The sequence below is a fragment of the Mixophyes fleayi genome, chromosome 3 (genome assembly GCF_038048845.1).
Source record: "Mixophyes fleayi isolate aMixFle1 chromosome 3, aMixFle1.hap1, whole genome shotgun sequence".
Taxonomy (NCBI): Eukaryota; Metazoa; Chordata; class Amphibia; order Anura; family Limnodynastidae; genus Mixophyes; species Mixophyes fleayi.
In genome coordinates this window covers 283610197-283631269 of record NC_134404.1, presented here as the reverse complement: position 1 = coordinate 283631269, position 21073 = coordinate 283610197, and the positions used below count along the sequence as shown (strand labels likewise).

At 40.1% G+C, this 21073-nt stretch overlaps 1 protein-coding gene across 3 annotated transcripts in view; it reads right to left on the bottom strand.

The window, feature by feature from the left end:
* The window catches only part of SLC30A6 (solute carrier family 30 member 6), a 31940-nt gene that overhangs the window by 6386 nt on the left and 4481 nt on the right, over window positions 1–21073 (bottom strand). Inside the window, exons 4-13 of one of the 3 annotated variants that reach the window (XM_075203707.1) lie at window positions 20969–21011; window positions 19367–19432; window positions 17331–17411; window positions 16773–16808; window positions 16326–16420; window positions 10825–10873; window positions 7765–7884; window positions 5027–5129; window positions 3909–3956; window positions 2195–2263 (exon numbers count right to left, since the gene is read on the bottom strand). In XM_075203707.1, the coding sequence (XP_075059808.1) occupies window positions 2195–2263; window positions 3909–3956; window positions 5027–5129; window positions 7765–7884; window positions 10825–10873; window positions 16326–16420; window positions 16773–16808; window positions 17331–17411; window positions 19367–19432; window positions 20969–21011 (710 nt within the window). Of the gene's footprint in view, window positions 1–2194; window positions 2264–3908; window positions 3957–5026; window positions 5130–7764; window positions 7885–10824; window positions 10874–16325; window positions 16421–16772; window positions 16809–17330; window positions 17412–18256; window positions 18426–18519; window positions 18706–19366; window positions 19433–20968; window positions 21012–21073 lie in introns of those variants that run through there. The other 2 variants (XM_075203709.1, XM_075203708.1) reach the window with 2 other exon arrangements.

Below are 21073 nucleotides of genomic sequence, written 5' to 3'. Positions count from 1 at the left end.
TCTTGGCACGCAGATGGGGGTAGTCCAAGTATGCCAGATGAGGTGGGGGAGCTCTATATTCATAGCTCCGCCCCTGCAGGTTTCCTGCTCCTACTATTTGAATTGTGTGGCTGTTCTATATTTTAACAGGCCACCACATATTGTTGACATTTTTTTGTGTTCAGTCACTCTGACTGAAGATTCTGCAGCTCCCACAAGATTCTCACCTCCTTTCTCCGAGGGGAACTTGGTATGCCCCGCAAGATGGCGGCTGCCATCACTCCGAGTACCAGCACTCTATGCCTGTCAAGGCAGCACCGGTATGTCAGGAAGCTGTTAGTGTGCCAGCGGCTTCATTAAACGGCCTGTCACACTGTAAACACTGCCAGCGATATCAGAGAGAGCAGTTCGGCTCTCACAAGAGAGTGTAGTGTAGCTGCTTAAAAAGAAGTGTACTCTCTATCACTAGAGCACACTCCTCAGATAATATCCATTGATTAAAAAAAACCTTTCCTAAAAAAAATAAAGGAATAAAACAATAAAAGTAAAAAACTATCCTAGTACAAAAAACAAGCCCAACTCCCTTGGGCACAAGCTAAATTGAGGAGTTATGTGGGGTTGCAGAGGGGAGGGGTTTGTCAGCATTGATACTTTAAGCAAGTTAACTATAGTTAAGTGCCAACGCCACGCTCCCCTCATACAACCCCATGGTAGCAGTGTCCCACAGATTTGATGAAAGAGAAATTATTGGTTCAAAAAATATCAAAACAAATTACTTTAAAAAAATAACGATGGATTAAAATAAAGCTGTAAAGAATCCCATAGCTGTTTTGCACATTTGTCAATATATTGCGAACTATAATGTACTTTTCAATTTGCTATGTAATGAATGTGCAATTTATATGGATTTGTATGACTTATCTGTCCTACTTGAGGGATTCCCTTATTGTCCGAGATTGTATGACTCACACGCTATAATGATGTGTGTATCATGTGTGTTCAACCACACCCATTGTGGGTATTTATCAATGTATTTTTCAGTTGTTCGAGCTATTGAGAAAGGCTCCAATGGGAACCAAAACGTTCATATATCATATATAATAATAATGCACCTTTGCATTTTTTCCCCAAAGTCCTGTGAGTACCAATCATTATTTTCTTTCTTTGCATCAAATTTAGAATGTGTACTCGGGGTGTTTATTGTTTTAGACTGGAGTGCACTATATTTGTATGTAACGGGTTTGATTCCCGACCATGGCCTTATCTGTGTGGAGTTAGTATGTTCTCCCAGTGTTTACATGGGTTTCCTCCAGGTGCTCCGGTTTCCTCCCACACTTCAAAAACATACTGGTAGGTTAATTGGCTGCTAACAAATTGATCTGTGTGTGTGTGTGTGTGTGTGTATGTTAGGGAATTTAGACTGTAAGCTCTAATGGGGCAGGGACTGATGCGAGTGAGTTCTATGTACAGCGCTGCGGAATTAGTGACGCTATATAATTAGCTGATGATGGGTATAATATATACACATATTGTGAGGGAATCCATGTAATTAATAAAAATTGCAGTACTTTGCAATTAAAACTAGATTAAAATTATATATGTAACACTGAAGTGATATTAAAAACTTAGATCTGTAATGCAAAACTTTAATGTACTTTTCTTGCTTTACATAACAAGTACAGTTATAATGAAGATTTTAAAGTACACATATCTACAGAAACACGTATACTTTTTTTAAACACTGTGTATGTGTTATGACTTTGTGTGAATCCTTGTATTGTTAAGACTGCAAATCAGACAGCGAGATGAGGGAGATAACATAATGAAGTTTTCACATGAGTTAAGTAAATGCTTTTTACATTACTAAACCATATTTTACACATACATCACATTAAAATCATATAATATTAATTAGCAATAAAGGCCCAAACAACTAAATGTAAACAAATCCTGGATGGTTAGCATCTCAGCATGGACATGATTGTTACCAGGATTTAGAATACATGAAGCTACCATGGTTTCACTTATTGTATGTTAACTATAACATTCTATGCTAACCTTTCTAAAATATGAGTAAGAAGTCATAGCCTTCATATTACTGAAAAACAAAACAGAGGACACAATAGAGCATGAGCTATGTATTAACATTTTTAAAGATATACAAATTTTTGGCATGTTGTTTCAATAAACAGAAACAGTCATTCAAGTTACATACCATGGTGCCAAATCCCAGAGTCCAAAAATGCTCATTGCGCACTTCAAGAACACCATCTAGTGTGGAAACCTAAGCAAAGACACATCAAAGTTAACATACAAATAAAACAACTTAAGCACACAATGGCAACTTTACCATACAGGAACATTTGGATGCAATTTGTTGCGACTTGCTCACGACAGTTTTAATGCTTTATGGTCTTACAACTATATTAATGAATAAACCCGCCATTAAAGTTTACGCGACACAATTACACACATCATATATGTCATTTTGTTGAACAGAAACACTCATTTGGCTACTTTACTTCACCAGGATACAGATATCATTAAGCTCTATGTAACAAATGGTTGGGTAAAAGTGTCTTTCCCTTGCTTACAACATTCCCGGCCTGTTTTATTCAATGAAACCAGGGCAGAAAGCTCCAACGTGAACAGTTTTTGCCCAAGGACATTGAATTCCTTTGGCTGAGCGGGGGAGGGCGGTCCAGATGAACAGTTTGCTTGAACAGTACAGATGTCTCTAGCAACTTGTCCAACCCATGCTCAAATACTCAGCCAGCCTTTACATAGTCCAAAGGGCAGCTGTACCTGCTAAACTCAAAAGTTTAATAATAAAATGACCTTAAATATGGAATTAGCCTTCAACAAGCAAACAAACACTGAGGACAAGTTTACTTAGCCTGACAATTACAATGTTTGCACATACATTGTATATAAAGCAAAGGTTATGATTAGAATAGACTGATGTGCAAGTATGGGGATTTTCAGATTGCTCTCCCCATACAGCAGTCAACGGTAGGTCTGGAATTTTATTTAGTAAACAGAAGATTGGATTAATTCCATAGAAACTAAAAAAAAAAAAAACAAAACACAAAAATAACTTCCTTTTGCATACTAAATGCAGTATGGATGCTCCACAGTTTATTCAGTACAGCAACCATTATAGTATGGGTAGTATTACTATGGCTAGGTATCTGTTAGTATGATTAGGGCAGTGTATTATTTCTTTAAAACAGATATATTGATTTTAAATGAGTGAACTTAATGAAAAAAGCTCACCCAGAGGTGTAATGATAAAAATAAGTGTAGTATTGCTGTGCTTGCTTTTCCCATTTTTAAGTATCTCTTGAAGATGGCAATTTCTTCCTCCTATTTATTAATGACAAATTTCCATTATACTAACTATATATGCACTTTGAAAACGATGAATTCCAATAAATTATTGAGGAGATAATGTAGATAACGGCAAAGCACAACCTAATAGATATATTAATTAAAATAATGGTCCGAATACAAGGATCCCACATGATTAATTGACATATTACATGTCATGGGTCACAGACACGTCTACTGATATCACGATTCCTTAAACCAGTCTTTCTTAGCCCTGTCCTCACGACTCACCTCAACTGTCCGTCTCAAACTGAATCAATATTCATGAAACTGCATCCTATCAATTCACTAGAAGACAGTGAGGTCACACCAAAGCACTTAATGACCAGTATACATGAGATACTGGTTCCTAGTGAACTGAATATTGGTTTAGTCTACAAAATAGCTGCCTCCACTGTGCACACACAGCAGGGGCTCTTTTAAGAAGAGCCGCCTTATATTTACTTGTTCTCTGAAAATGGTTTCTCAAATGGATAGATCTAAAATGCGTGATTATACTTATATCTCTATATTTCCCATCACTTTGTATGTTTGCTTACCTCTCGGAGAAGCTTATCAAGTTGGCCAATGACATGAGGTGGTGTTGTCTTGAAAAAGCATAACATGTTAAAATATATGAGAATACAAGTGAAATATTTTCTAATCTACACTTATAATAACATTGGTCGCCAAAAAAAGGGGCTTAACATGGCTTAACTAGCAACTAATATACCCCCTAGCTTTTCAAAGTACTATTATTTATTGGTACAAAATCCCATATGTTAATATGAGTTATCGGCATAAATCAGTGTTAATGGAAGCTGCATATACAAATGACTATAAACACCCTGGAAGAGTTTGCTTCAATTTGCCAGTACCCACAGCTTGGTATAAAAGTGAACATAAGCCTTAAGGCTCTAGTGAACATTGTCAAATCAAATCTGCCTCTCACCCTGAATATTCCCTAATACGCCAACCAACAAACTGCCCTGTTCATAATTAAGAGGCACAAACACTAATATATGCAGAGAATGGTGCAACAAGAACAATTTACTTTAGTCTAGTCTACAGAATTGCATTCCATCAACATCACTGTTTACACCCACACAACCGTCTGTCTGTCAAAGCAATGATACACATAACATACTAGGAAATCGTAATGTCTCAAACATTTATCAGGCTTGCTGCTTTCCATTCAGTGAGTGTAAACCAGAGCCTTGGGGCCATTTCTGGAAAGATACGTAACAGCGATGACTTCTAGACAAAACCTGCATCCTGTCCCCTTCTACACCTCCCCCTTTAAAATGTAGGTGAACCAAAGAAGGTGGAATGCAAGAATGTGCTTCCTATCCAACAACTACATTCTAAAAATCTCCCAACGCCTTTCAAATATTTCAATGACATTTATCATATTTCATATCAGTGGTGGACAAATAATGTTTGATTCGAGAGCCAGCAGGATTTGTAGGGCATCTGGCTGCGATTTGCCTAGCCCTAGTTTTAAAAGGTTTGTCTTTGCCATATGTCCCAAATTGGCGGTAAAACTAAAGTTATTAAAACTTTTAATTTTCAGTGTTTGAAATGCAAATCTTAATATTAAGTTACATTTCAAACCTTAAAATAAACGTAATTTGAAAAAACAAAAACACAAAATACAAAAACAAACCACAACACTTACTTGGAGCAGAACTTTGCCACTGTAGACACTCATTGGATACATGGTGCCAAATGTCATTACAGCAATGGCGATAGCGGATGCCGTATCCACTGCAAAATAATTGCTGCAAATACATGAGCAGAGGATTAGATGGTTTGCTTTTGGTTTATAACATCAACTATAGACAAGGAACAAATAATGCCAAGATTTGTAGGTTTATTTAAAACCTCTGCAATGTTAATTATACCATATAAAAATGTGACAAAACAAAACTCAGTACCAGGAAGTGTAAGGTATTGAACAAATAATGGAAAATAGGTGGTTTGTGGTAAAGTGTTATACAGATATAGTGAACAAATTATTCTGTCTGAAAAGCATTCTAAAAGGAACACCCATATTAATCTCATAGATCAAACAGAGAACCATTCTTGGTAAACAGAGTGCAAAGCACCCTACCACAAGAGACAGTGCAGTATACTTTAATTGGACAGTAACATATAGCCTATTCCGTCCATGGGTTTACTGCACATTTACCCACCTATATGACTAGTCATATAAATGCCTTAATGGGAGTGAGTTGGGATAGTCACTGACAGAAACAGCAACAATATCACCACCACTAGGTCTATAAGAGGAATATTAGGAATATAAGTAGCCATATTATACAATATATATAAAAAGATATGGATTAACTTCAATCGGATATGTGCACTGCTGACAACAACTGTATTTTTGTTGAGTATACAAACCTTGTGTCGTCTAACAAGCCTATTTAAGACCTTTTAAAGGTGTGCCTTACAAGCATGCCCTTTCTAGATGTAAGTCCATATACCATGGAGGTGAGTGCATCTGATTAGAACTTTATTTTCACAGTGTTACAGCACATAGGTCAGTGTAGGACCAGCGTACAATGAGATACCCTTGACGCTGGGATATTTTCATTCTGCTAGATACACAAATATGCAGTGTTAAAGGACAATTGCAGACAGCAACTGTCTTTTTGGATATGTTTACCAACACTGTACATTCACAGCAACATAAGGAGACATACACTATATGGACTAAAGTAATCAGACGCTTGACCATTACACCAGCAGGGACTGTAATGACATGTTATTCAACTACATTTACTTCAATATCGAGTTGGTCCTCCCTTTGCAGCGATAACAGCTTCCATTCTTCTTGGAAGGCTTTCTATAAGATGCTGCAGTGTTTTTGTGGGAATTTGTGCACATTCATTCTATAGAGCATTTATGAGGTCAGGAACTGATGTTGGATGAGAAGGCCTGGCTCGCAATCTCCGTTCCAGTTCATCCCAAAGGTGTTCGATGGGGTTGAGGTGAGGGCTCTGTGCAGACCAATCAAGTTCTTCCACACCAAACTCTTAAAACCATGTCTTTGTGCTCCAGTACACAAAGCAAGGACTACAGTCATGTTGGAATAGAAAAGGGCCTTCCCCAAACTGTTGCCACAATGTTGGAAGCATAGCTTTGTCCAAAATGACTTGGTATGCTGAAGCTTAAGATTGCCCTTCACTGGAGATAAGGGGCCTAGCCCAAACCCTGAAAAATAGCCCCATACCATTATCCCTCCTCCTCCAAACTTCACAGTTTGCATAATGCAGGCAGGCAATGTTCTCCTGGCATCCACCAAACCCAGACTCGCCCATCTGACTGCCAAACAGAGAAACTTGATTCGTCACTCAACGGAAGACATTTCCACTGCTCCACAGTCCAGTGTCTGTGTGCTTTACACCACTCCACCCGACGCTTGACATAGGTCTTTGTGATGTGAGGCTTGCACGCAGCTGCTCAGCCATGGAAAACCATTCCATTAAGCTCCAGCCGCACAATTTTTGTGCTTACATTAATGCCAGTGGAAGTTCGGAACCCTTCAGCTATGAAATCAGCAGAGTGTTGGCGACTTTTAAGCACCATTCGCCTTAGCAGTTGTTGACCCCACTCTGTGATTTTCCGTGGTCTTCCACTTCGTGGTTGAGTTGCTATTGTTCCTAAACACTTCCACTTTCTAATATCATCACTTACAGTTGACTGTGGAATATCCTGACTGTGGATAAAATTTCCCAAACAGTCTTATTGCAAAGGTGGCATTGATTTTATACACCTCTGGCAACGGGTCTGATTGAAACACCTCAATAAAACGATTAACAGGTGTGACCAAATACTTTTGTCCATATAGTGTATGTAAGCTGTAAATAAACTCAAACTTTCTTTTAAGAAAGCTCTGTTTAACAAGAGAATCATTCAATAGTTGCTCAGCTGCCACTAAACATCTAGGAGAGTCAGCAGCTGATCAAACTACCTTCATAACACCAATGTATGCAATACCAGACTACGCTACATTCTCTATCTGTGCACATATTGCATTTTAAAAAAAAACAATTAGCTACGCATTCCCATTATTATTATTAAATCGACATTGGTCGACGTGTATATGCAGCACAGTACTGCCCATTTAGAGATTATTCTGGCAGCTTCCATTCAGAAGAAATGTGTCAAATTCACATAACCATCATATATATATATATATATATATATATATATATATATATATATATATATATATATATATATATATATATATATATATATATATATATATATATATATATATATATATATATATATATATATATATATATATATCATTCACTACATTTTAACACTACAATTAGCACCCGGCTTCCATTTCCAACCATTTACACGAATGTCACAAAAATGTAGCACAAGTATACTTACTTAATTTCAATCAACAGGTAGGTAATACAAAGTGCTAGTGCTCCAGCGATGTCAATTAACACAAAGGGGTTCATCCGAGGTAGGAAAATACTGCTCAGCCCTGGGATAATGCCACATAAACTGTTGCAGGTATAGAAGAAACTCAATTATTGGATGATCTCTGCGCATTTCACACATTGTTTTAGGAAAAATACTGTTCTATTGATTGTACAGACTATTCACTAACCCTTAAATAAATGTTGTCTTAGATACAATAGCCACTTGTAACATTCACATATGCATGTGTAAAAGATTCAAAAGCATATCAGAATTCAAGATATTCATGATAAATCAGCGATTGCTGGTGAAGGTTTTTTTTACCCATGCACCCCCGATTTCTAGCACTTTAAAACAATTGATAAGCACTATACTGTGCGTCTCAGATCTAACACGGCTGATAACAATGTCACTCCGCTCATCAATTAACGCTAGAGAGCGCAGTGTGTTGGAAATAGCTTCCTCTTGAATTCACTGTATTAGTAGGGCAGTGACTGATAGCATGAAAAGAGGTGCAATAAAGAAAGAAGAATATTGTCTCATCCTTCCCGTCACATCTACTTACTAAGTCACCACACTATTGAAATCACTGAAAGAGGTGATGAAGGTGAACTGTGTCACACCTATCCCCCTCCCAAAAACGTGCCTAGCAACAGAATGAGCACAATTCGGATCCCCAGCCGTAAGCAAAAACCCATGTCTGCAATTATGTATTTCTCTACATTTATAAATATCCCATATGGACCAATAATTACTGTTGTGTAATTGGAAACTTGCAAGTTTGAAAACACAAAACTGGCTGATAGCTTTATGAACAAATGACAAATATATTACAATAATAAATTGTATAAAACATGATAAATTCTAGCATACAGGAAGTGGACAAAAACAAAAGCATGAGGGAGGGAAAGCAATTTCCAAGAAAGGGGCTGTGTAGTAATTAAAAACTCCACCTACAACTGCTCAAAGTACTAGTAAAGCAGCTGTATCCCTTTGAACATGATTGCTTAAATATCAGTCGATTACTTCTCTTAACAGCCATGTTTTGGTCTGCATTTTTACTACAGTTTTTCCATTTATGCAGGTTTAAAGACTACTTTTAATAAATAAAACATAAGAGCAAACAAAAGAATATATAAGATGATGCCAAAACAGTGAAAAATGTCTGTTCATTATATCACACTTAATGAATTACAAAAACAATGAAAATTATGAAATGTCGCAGAACAGGGACAGACCAATTTTCAGAATGACCAATAAGTGTGTTAGCCACTTTCCATTATAGTAATCCCTCTGGTACATCAAATAAAGATAAAATTGTATGAATTTCACCTGATGTACTATAATTGTGCTGCAGCTGTGCCTATGCTGTCCTGAACTGGAAAAATTGACAAACTGCAGTAAATTGTGCACATATTCTCAAACAGAGACAGTGATAATGAGTCTGACCAGCAACTTGAAAGTGCGACTGACCACAAACCCAAGTTTAAAAGCTTGTGAAAGAGAATTATTAAATACAAAAAGGACACAACAATACTCATACAGTGATCAATAGGTATTAATACTAGCAGTGGGCCAAAAATATAAAAATGACATTAGTAGTACAATTTTAAAATGTGGCTCACGGAAAGAAGATTAAAATAAATTGTATTAATTTCAGCTGCTATACAGCTGTGCTGCAGCTTTATACCTATGCTGTCCTGAACTGGCAGTACTAAATTACAGTATGCTTTGCACACAGTCTGACTAACGACCAGACAGCACAACCAGACATCACTTTATAGTTTTGTGAAAGACATTTAATAAATGGAACAGGTTTGAGCAATTCTCAGAACGATCAATATGTGTTTTAGCCACTATTGGTATGGCGACTAAAAAAAAATTAAAAAAATACCAGCTGTAATATTGATTGTAGTACAATCAATATTAAGCAAGATCAAATAAACTGTATGAATTTTAGCTATTGTGCATCTACTTGCCAGAACGTGTTTTTTCTAACCACACCACAGAGCTGAATGAATTGAATGAATGAGAATAGAGACACTCCTCTTCCTCAGCAAGGCATCATCTCTATTTTGTAGATTATGTTTGCAAAATAAGTCTTTCCAAATACAGCACAGAATGGTAGTTAGCAGAATTGCAAAGCAAAAGCAGAACTCCGATTTATCTGCCTGAACTTCAAATCAATGCTCGTGATTTACCACCAAGAAAATTGATTATGGTTTGGTCCATTTAGAACAGGCCTGTCCAACCTGCGGCCCTCCAGGTGTTGTGAAACTACAAGCCCCAGCATGCTTTGCCAGTAGACAACCTGTTGATAGCTGGAAGGGCATGCTGGGACTTGTAGTTTCACAACATCTGGAGGGCCGTAGGTTGGACAGGCCTGATTTAGAATGAACAATGGTGGAATGCAATTTGGACATTTCATCGTCCTCATCTATTTAAATAGCGCCACTAATGCCGCAGCACAGTACAGAGAAAGCACTAACATCAGTCCCTGCCCCAGAAAAGCTTACAGTCTAAATTCCCTAACATACATAAAGAGACTAGGGTCAATTTGATAACAGCCAATTAACCTACTGGTATGTTTTTGGATTGTGGGAGGAAACCCAAACAAACATGGGGAGAACATACAAACTCCAGAGATAAGGCCATGGTCGAGAATTTAACTCACGATCCCAGTGCTGTGAGGCAGAAATGCTAACCACTAAGCCACTGTGCAGGGAAAGGACAGAATAATGGAGTCTAGAGACTAAGGCATTTTGAAATGCCTTAGTCTCTAGAGTCTAGAAATAAGTAAAAGCGATAATTGTAGTAGCATAGTGGTAATTCTATTAGACTTTTGAACCTTTCATTCCCAGGTTCCAGATTTTAGTCCATAGCCAGAATACATTTGTGTTTTACTTTAAAGAAAAAAAAAAAAAAAAATCAATTAGGTACCAAATAAGAGATGAAATTTCAGCATTTCATGTAATTCTAGTCATTATATTTTGTTTAATCTAGCAGTCAACAAAATGAACCTACCTTCGGCTCAGATCTGCAACATGTTCCTGAAGCCAGCTTGTGCTAGCAGCTGTAAGATAAAGAAAACACTTAGTGACCTGGAATAACTTACTACATATACTAATGGACTAGTAATAGTATGGTACCATTCCAGGCCAAACGCTCCAAAGGAAGCCCCCCCCCCCCCCCCCTTTTCATTTAGAGATAAATTGAGTAAATAAGGGGATTTTTACTCACCGTAAAATCCGTTTCTCTGACTCCATTGGGGGACACTGCGAGACATTGGGGTATAGTAGGTGGTCATGAGTTCTTGTCACTTTAACTGTTAAATCCTTGGACTCCTCCCCTGCTATGCCCCTCCTCTCCAGAGAGATCCTCAGTTTTGACTAACCAAGAGTGAACTTAAGGAGGTAACATAACCTAGACAGGTCTTAAAAATAAAGAACCATAATCAAAATTTTCACACACAGAACTATATACAGAGCAAGGGAGGGTGCGCAGTGTCCCCCAATGGAGTCAGAGAAACGGATTTTACGGTAAAAATCCCCTTTTCTCTTTCCTGCCATTGGGGGACACTGCAAGACATTGGGGATATACCAAAGCTTCCTCAAGGGTGGGAATGCTCTGGACCAGCTGCACGTAATCCTGCGACCAAAGCTTGCATCAGCCGATGCAAAGCCCTTAAGTCTATAGAATTTAGTAAATGTGTGGACGGAAGACCAAGTCGCCGCTCTACACAACTGTTCTGCCGACGCGCAGTGCCTAGCCGCCAAGGAGGCACCCACTGCCCTAGTAGAATGTGCCCTTAAAGTCTGCGGAACGGCTAGAGAAGCTGAAACATAAGCCTCACGAATCGTGGACGTAATCCACCTAGCAATTGACGGCTTTGAAGCAGGCCAGCCTCTTTTATTTGCGTCATATAAAATTAAAAGATCTCTGGTCTTTCTAACCTGCGCTGTACGATCTACATAAACCTGTAGAGCTCGCACCACATCCAAGTACTGCATAGACCCTTCTGAAGAGTCCCTCTTTGCCTTAAAAGCAGGGACAACAATTTCCTGATTTAGGTGGAATCTAGAAACCACTTTAGGGACAAAAGATGGCTTGCCCTGTCTGCATGAAAAATAAGAAAAGGAGGGTCACAGCGAAGTGCCCCAAGCTCAGACACTCTTCGTGCTGAAGCTATGGCCAACAAAAACACTGTTTTCCACGTAAGCTACCTTAAGTCAACAGACTGTAACGGCTCAAACGGATGCTTGGAAAGAGCCCGAAGAACCACATTGAGGTCCCAAGGCTCCACAGGATGACAAAAAGGAGGTTGTAAACGCAACACCCCCTGTAGGAAAGTCTTGATATCTGCATACTCAGCAATCTTTTTCGGAAAATAGACAGAAAGGGCGGATACCTGCCCCTTGAGGGAACTAAGCCGCAACCCCTTCTGAACCCCGTCCTGAAGAAATTCCAGGACACAGGAAATCTTAAATCTTGAGGAATGAAGACCCCTAGACTCACACCATACAATGTATGTCTTCCATACTCTATAATAAATGGAAGATGACGCAGGCTTCCTGGCCCTAATCATGGTGTTTGTGACTTTTTGCGAGAAACCCTTAGCCTTAAGTATTAGGGTTTGAACAGACAGGCCGTCAAAGCCAGCTGATCCAAACCTTGGTAAAGGAATGGACCCTGAACCAGACGATTTGCCTGCATGGGAAGCCGAAATGCAGGAGCTCCTGCTAACAACCGCAGATCTGAGAACCACGCTCTGCGTGGCCAGAATGGAGCTATGAAGATTGCGGGAACTTTCTCCCTCTTCACCTTCTTTAGCACCCGCGCAATCATTGGGATGGGAGGGAAAATGTACACCATCTGATACTGCCAAGGAGCTGACATGGCATCTACTATTTCTGCCACTGGGTCTCGTGCTCTTGCACCGTAGCGCGGCACCTGATGGTTCAGACTGGACGCCATCAGGTCTATCTCCGGACAACCCCACCACTCCACCAGCAGGGAGAATACCTGACTGTTTAGAGCCCATTCCCCGGGATGAAGGGTGTGTCTGCTGAGGAAGTCCACTTCCCAGTTCTTCACCCACAAAATGTGGGTGGCTGAAATCCTCGGGACCTGATGTTCCACCCACGCTAGTATGCGTTTGGCCTCTCACATAGCGGCCACGTTGCGAGTGCCCCCCTGATGATTTATGTACGCTACCGTGGTGGCGTTGTCGGACTGAATTTGAAGAGGTTTTCCCCTTAGAAATTCCTGTGCACCTATCAGAGTATTGTACACTGCTCTGAGTTCCAGAATGGGGGGGGGGGGGGGGGGGGGGGAGCGGGAGTGGGCTAGATCTATTACATAGCCCCGGGACACAACTCCTCGGACCCAGAGATCCGTCGTGGATTTCCAACACTGATCCCTGAATTGAAGAAGTCGTGCCCCCACCAGATGCGCCCCCTGGAGAACTAAGTCACACGGAGGGCTTGTCCGCTGGACGAGCAGAACCTCTCCTTGCCGAACCTCTACCTCCTCTGCCTCTAATGAAGATCTAGACGCTGAGGGATGCCCTCTACTAAGGGCACCTCCCCCTCGGGGAAAACTCCGAAAGGAACAAAATCTACCGACGGGGTCTGCTTGAAACCGTAGGTAGAGCCGTACTCTTACTACCCGTGGTCTCCTGAATAACCCTTTCGAGCTCCGCCCCGAACAGAGTTAGCCCATCAAAAAGGTAAATTTTCTAAAGCTCTCTTAGAGTCTGCGTCTACCGACCACGTTCGTAACCATAGGTTACGACGAGCTGCTATAATCAGAGCCGAGGCCTTAGCATTTACCGAAACTGCATCCATGGCAGCGTTCGCTAAGTACTCCGAAGTTTCAAGTACATGCTCTGCTAGATCAACTAGCTGTGTACGCAGAGTGTTATCTCTAAGGCCCCTTATCAAAGCCTCCATCCATAACTGTACGGTCTTGTTGGCCCATGCTACAGCCATATTAGGCCTAAACATACTTCCCACAGCGGTATAAGCTGAGCGAAGAGCCAGATCACACTTCTTATCAATGTAATCCTTAAGGGTTATCCTCTCTTGGACAAGTATAGCTGAAGATGAAGCTAACCGGGCTACCGGGGTGTCCACCTTAGGCAAAGTCTCCCATTTCACTGTATCCTCGGGAGGCAGCGGATAAAGGGACTTAAACTTTTCCGGCATCATAAACTGTTTATTTGGCTTGCGCCAAGCTTCAGAAATAATCTCCAACATTTCTGGGGAATGCGGGAAAAAAGCTAACTGTGCCTTAGGTCTTTTAAACAAGGATATACCCTTAGGTGCTAGGGGTTCCGGGTCAGCTAACCCTAAGGCATGTCTGATACCCAAAATAAGACTATCCAGACTTGTGGAACCAGAGTCAGTATTATAAATAGCCTCCCCTTCAGGGTCAATATCTACCTCACCTTCCTCGGCTGATGAGTAATCAGAAAGCTTATCTATTTCCAGATCTGCCTCAGTAACGGCTCTCTTACCCCTCTGGGGAATAGATACTGGCCTATCTTCTCCGTGAGTGGACCCTGCCTGTGATGTGGAAGCATTCTCGACAGACTGGCTGCCTGCAAGTGTAAGTGTGGTAGTGTTGTCACGTGCCTCTATTGCCTGCAGCATCACGGCCGTCATTTTCTCCATAGCCGAAGAAAAGGACCGCATCCAGGGCGGTTCCACCATTGCAGAGGATCCTTCCTGGGCTGAATAGCCACGCCTCTGAGCATCCGCAGTACAAGCTGAGCAAAGGGCGTCTCGGTCTGTGTGGGCAACCGAAAGTTTATTGTTACATTTTGAACAGGCAAAATGCATTGCAGCAGGCACAGAAGCACCCTTGCCTTTTGCTGTCCCCTTCTCCGCCATTGTTCTGCTTCTTAAAATAATTCTTAAAAGTAATGCAGACAACTTAAGGCGACAAAACAGAAGAGATCTGTGCTAGGCAGTCTCTGAAAGAGCACCACTCCAAATAAAAGCAAGTTCAAAATAGTACTGTCTGTGAAAGTCTCTTTTAACAGAAATAACTCACAAGATCATACAATCCCACAATATACAATCCCCCCCAATGCTCACTAATGACAGTGTAGCGATTAGGGCATCTAGATTCTTTCCGGGAGAAGAGAGGCAGAGCAAAGGCTTGGTATAAATGCAGAGCTACACGCTGTAATGGCGGCCAGTCTCCTATGCCCGCGCCGGAAGGAGCGCTTTCACTCCTCCCCTTCCTGCTGTGTCACTCTCTGCCTCCCGAGTACTCGCTGGCGCCATCCTCCAATGGCCGCCAGGAGTGAAAACCGCGGAGAAGTCAACTGTGCCAGCGCTTTCCTCCTGCAGTGTGCCCAGCGCTTTTGTCCGGCAGAGCAGCCGCTCACCTCAACGAGTGTGAGCGCTGCTTCTGCCCTGCATTGTACTCTCCCTCTGCTCGTTGTCTAGAGGAGCAAAGCTGCCGGTCAGAGGTCTCTACGGGGAAGGAGAGGCTGCTGCCGCCTTACTCACCGCCGGTGCTGCTTATGACTCAAACTGTGCCAGCTCGAATATGTCCTCCAGTCTGCACCAACACTTGTCCATTAAATGTCATCTCCTAATAAAGTAATGGCCCCTAATGAATGACTGCCGGCAGAGGTGCTGGTAACATGAGCGCTAGGCTTCACCTACCTGCGCTGGGATCCAGAGTGTGTAGAGCCAAGTCCTGCTCACTCTGCTGGGCTACTAGGATCCCGCGCTGCACCTATAAAGGATAAAATAAAAACATGATAACTATAACTAAACTGAGTATAGGCAGGAGCCTGTACTCCAGTGACTGAAAAAACTGAGGATCTCTCTGGAGAGGAGGGGCATAGCAGGGGAGGAGTCCAAGGATTTAACAGTTAAAGTGACAAGAACTCATGACCACCTACTATACCCCAATGTCTCGCAGTGTCCCCCCAATGGCAGGAAAGAAAAGATTTTTTTGGGATAAAGATGGTCAATAATGGTTCTAATATATATTATGAACACACACATTAAAAGCAGAGTATTAATGTAAACACAACCCTGTCTATAGACATGACATACCCCCCAACACCACTCAATCCAAATGCAATACACTAACCAAAATACAAATACACACTCCAGTACCCCCAGTCACCTCTTTTCTACCTGAACATTTGTCAGTTAAGTTATTCATCCTATTTCTCATCTATTAAGCTTCCTCCTTTTATTTCCACCATTGGCCATGGGCCAATAAAACTCCTGTCATCATTACAATTTATTATCTCTGCACATTGCTGGTGAACTCTGGGTGCAGGAATCAACACTGAACTGTAATACTACTGAGAAACGAAGCATCATAAATAGCATTCCCCAAGAGGTGAAAAATACAGAAACTTAATTATAGCAAAGTAGTACCTTGTATGCAAGTCTGAATATATTACAATTGTTGAAGAGCTTTTTTTCAGCCTGTGTTCAGACTCATTGTGTACCCATTGCACATAGAAACAAATAAAAATAAAAAAAACATACCTTCTGAAACGTAGGCAAATGGCTTATTTTTAACAGAAAGCATGGTAAGTAGGTTGAAAAATAGGGCCACAAACGTTCCCACAAGCAGACGACCTCTGGAATAAGGAAGATATTATTCTTGTTATTCACATGTTTTATACTAACATTTTACAGTCAGGGATTGCTTTCTGAAAAGGTACTAACTATAACAATGCATGTAGTTAGATGTAATTCAAAGGTGACAGCAGATCACCGCTGTCAGCCCATCTACCAACTGCATTAAAGGTCCCAGGCATGCCAAAAGTGATCCCACTGCTTGCCACAAATGAGCCAAACTACGAATGATGTCAAACTATGAATATGCCCAAACTGGACATTAGTCGCAATGTCGGATGCTAGCACTGGTATTTACAAGTATTTATAAGTATACAGTAATAGGTTTAGAAGAAAATAGACAAAAACACCTACGTGTGTATCTCAGGCTGCTCCAAAAATCTTTCAGCGCTAGAAAATAAAATAGAATGCCCATATTAAACATGTTCTGTGTGTGTGTTGGGGGGGGGGGGGGGGAAAGGGGATCTTCCTTTGTCATTCAACACAACTTCAATCAAGCAAGTCAGTTAAGTCTTACACCACAAGTATTGCACAAAATACAATATAGTGCTGCCATCTCTTGACGACCAAGGATATTAAACATAACATGCATATGAAACATAATCGTGACGTTATTGACCTCTAGTGTACAGAACGGTTCAGCACAAAATGGCTGCCTTCACTGTGTGTAAATGCCAAAAGCTCCATTAGGCTTAGTGACTTAATTTAGTCGTGCTTTAATATTTTACTAGACAAAATGTTAAGAATAACAACAGAAAAAAAACACAATAAATAAACTTATAGGCTGGGTTCACACATTCATATTACCTAGTTAATGTGTAAGTAAACTCTTTAAAGATGGTTATAAATAAGTCACACTGCTGAGATCACGACTGGCATCAACATTATGACATGTTCATTTGAATCATCTACCTTTCTTTCAGTATAAAGAGTGCACCGAGTTGGGCCAGAACCGTGGAGGCAAAAACTGCGAGTACTTCTAACCGTTCAAACCTGCAACACAATGACAAGATGTCATCTTGCTTTTTAGGACAATTATTTGTAAATATATGGTTGAAAGGTGGTTATGTCCAATCATAAGACAGGAGAAAGCCAAAACAAAATAGGAGATGTGAAAATGATTTTCAATTGCTACACAATATAGATGTTTAGAGTATTTCCTGCTCAGTAAAACAAAATACCCAGTGTTCTCCCCACGCTTTGTCGGGCTCTCTGCCCTGCAAAACCCGCCTGCTACTCGGCACAGTGACTCGGCCAAGATTCCAATGAACGAAGCGATTTCACAGCTGAAAGCTTAAGCAAATATATGAGAACATACAATTCCACAGCTTCACTTATGATGCGTTCAGATGTGCTGCCTCATTTGTCTAAAGTTTGGCAAAGGCAAGATGTCAATTTAACAGAAATAGACCCCATCTTAGAATCTACAAAACTATGCATTATGGAATTAAAAAAAAAAAAACACCTGCTACTCATTTTAAAAATATCCATCTACATCTTGCTGGTGAATGGTAAGACCTTCACATAAATTGCTTTGATGCTAATGCTACTGGTTTTAAGACTAATATCTATGGTAAATACATAGGCACAGTTATTAACCAGTTATTTTCGATACAGATAGCCAAAATAGAGCATGTTAGATTTATTTTGAGCATTATTCTAAAAATGGAAGTCCTGCAATCTTAATCTATGAAAATAGTAACCTACAATGGGCAGTTGCATCAAAATTGCCCTACAAAAAACTAGATTCAAAACAAATAACGCAATTTCAACAACCTCTAAGCTCAAAGAATCTTTTCCAAATTTAACAAAACTAGCTTCTATTGGACTGACCATACCTGTAAGCCCAGCTGAATGCGAAAGAGGATTTTCTACGCTAAAACGAATTAAAACCTGTTTAAGGAATTGCATGAAGCAAAGCACACTAAAATAATCTGATGCCGATTTCACTAGAGGGACCATATCCTATAGACTTTGATTATGAAAAAGCTGCTCACAACTGGGCCTCTAAGAAGAAAAGAAGAATATATAAAATGTTAATCTGGAGGTTAAATAAATATAAAAATTTTACTATAAAAAGAACATCAAAGGGAAGTAATACCTATCCTTGAGAAAGTCCTTTTTAGGACGAAACGCGTCGGTTAGCATCGCTTTGAATGTAGGTTGTCTGAGGACAATTGGTACCCGTAGAAGCAGGAAGTACCCGTCGGTCTGCGTTCCATGCACGGATGGAGGAGGACGCGGAAGAAACAGGATCAAGACACTCTTTTCTTTTGGACTACCCTTTATCCCTCTAAGAAGATCTCCCCTGGAAAGAGTTCCATATACATATTGGGAGACGATGTGGAGGAGTTCATGCTACGTCTAACAGGGAAAGAATAGGGTAAGAGTTCAATCCTTTTTAAAATGCTCCACACCTATATATCTTCAATAGAAGAGCATAAACATAATGGTTTCATGTGTATGTGCAAGATCCTATGTCCCATTTCACGTCAGTGATCCATGCGCTGGGAATTTATACATACTACTCTTATTTTTTATTCTAGCAGCAGGTTCACATTTCAAGGAGAAGCGCCGTTATTAATAACTTCTCAATATAAGGTCAGGATTTCAACTATTATTTAGAAAGGTCCCCACCTAGCTACTTCTTGATGAAACCTGGCTTACAAGTTTTTCTGGGGAGAACACTGAGTCCGCCATGTAAGAAAAGAAAAGGAAAAAAAGAAAATCACTGTTGAAAGTGCACCCTGCAAAGCATAATGGAGGAAGCCATTTTGATTTAGACAAAAAACATGGCTGTATGTAAGTTGGGGTGCACTTTAAGAAGTGGGAATATTCAGAAACATCATTGTTATCAAGAAGGAGAACCTTATAGGTAATGGCGATACCTGCATGTAAAAGTCTATCATGCCCCCAAATTCATATACATTAAAGTAATAAATACATACCCAAAAGAATATGTTGGACTGTGTTTTTTCATCATTACCCAATAGCTTATCAAACACGTTATTATACTAGAAAAAATAGACAAAACATTGGTTTAGTATTAAAGGCCATTGCAAATCTTTGCAGGCTGATCGTCAAAGTGAAAACAATAACCCTTCACCTTCTTACAATGGGCCTGAATGCAGAGATGAACACATATGCATATAAAAAACCCTGCTCAAATCAAATGCACATAAAAATAGCGAACTTACACCCATATGCTCAGTCAGAGGTATCACATGACGAGTATGCGCCAGATACACTTACAACTAAATCAATACATTAGTGCATTGCGAATGTTCTGTAACTGCACCAACATCATCTAATAATTAAATTCATGTAATGCATGCTCAAAAGGAGATTAAAAACTTTTTTTGCATCAAGTGTGTATATTAGTATTTTCTCATTATTGTAGGACAGTGTTGGCTAAACTGTGACACTCCAGGTGCTGTGAAACTACAGGTCCCAGCATACCCTTCCAGTAATAAGCTACTATATATTGACAAAGCATGCTGGGAATTGTAGTTTCACAACACCTGGAGTGTCACAGGTTAGACAACACTGTTGTAGGAAATGCTGAACAACAAAGAATATTAATAGACATCATAGTGTTCTGAAGGCATAACAACAAGTAATGACATAATACATGCATGCACAGGTGGATGAGCTGCCTGCAGACTGGCTAGGTGTAAGCGGGTAAGGATATATTATGGGAGTGTAGTTTTGTTTGTTCCCTGTAAATAAGCATGCAGAGTGACTGACACCTTACCACATTCAACCCCACTATAAATTCATCGTAGGAACCATCTTTTGAGCCAGAATACGGAGCTAGGCTTCCTAAACACAGCTATTAAACACCATACACAGCAAATAGGGGAGAGGCGGCAGCACAATTAACGCAAATAGAACCGGTTTCACATGTTGTTGCTCCCGAGCGCACCAGATCTCAGGAGATAAACGCAAGAAACACATTTTTAAATAAAAACCTATAGTACCGGAGGGACAACCTTTGTTGTGTCTAATAATTCCGGCTAACATACACCTAACTAGCACACATAATATAGGAACAAGCAATACATGAAGCACTATCAGCACCAGAGGTGAATTTAGAAGTGGCTACCAGTGCTGGCACAGTCATCATCTACATATATTTGCACCAGTCCTCAGGCACCTGCAAGTGATATGGCTACGGACAGGTGTATCTACGTCTCTGTGTGGGTCTGACTCAGTTTGCAGTTACGTGAACACACCCCTACTGTACTCTACGTTTGCACCCCAGTTCCCTCCCCAAGCGTAATAAGAAGATGCACCAAATCTCCATACAAACTTAGAAGTACACTATTTATAAGAGAATTTGCAGTAAAATTTTGCATAATATACACTAAACTAACAGGAATATGCCCAACTCAGCATGAGCCCCAATAATTGGAGATTAGTAGGGAGGAAGAGGGAAACCTATACTATTTTCACTGTTACAAATAAATAAAAAGTTAAATCATTTTTTATGTAAATAAAAAGAAAACACAAACAATTATTTATTTATTTTTTAACAATATTTGATTTACCTGAAGAGGTCAAAGATGGTCAGGTAGGTATAAGCAGTTAGAGCTGAAAAAGAAATAACTCATATCACAATGTTTTAGATTAGGTGCATGTAATCAGATATCTTA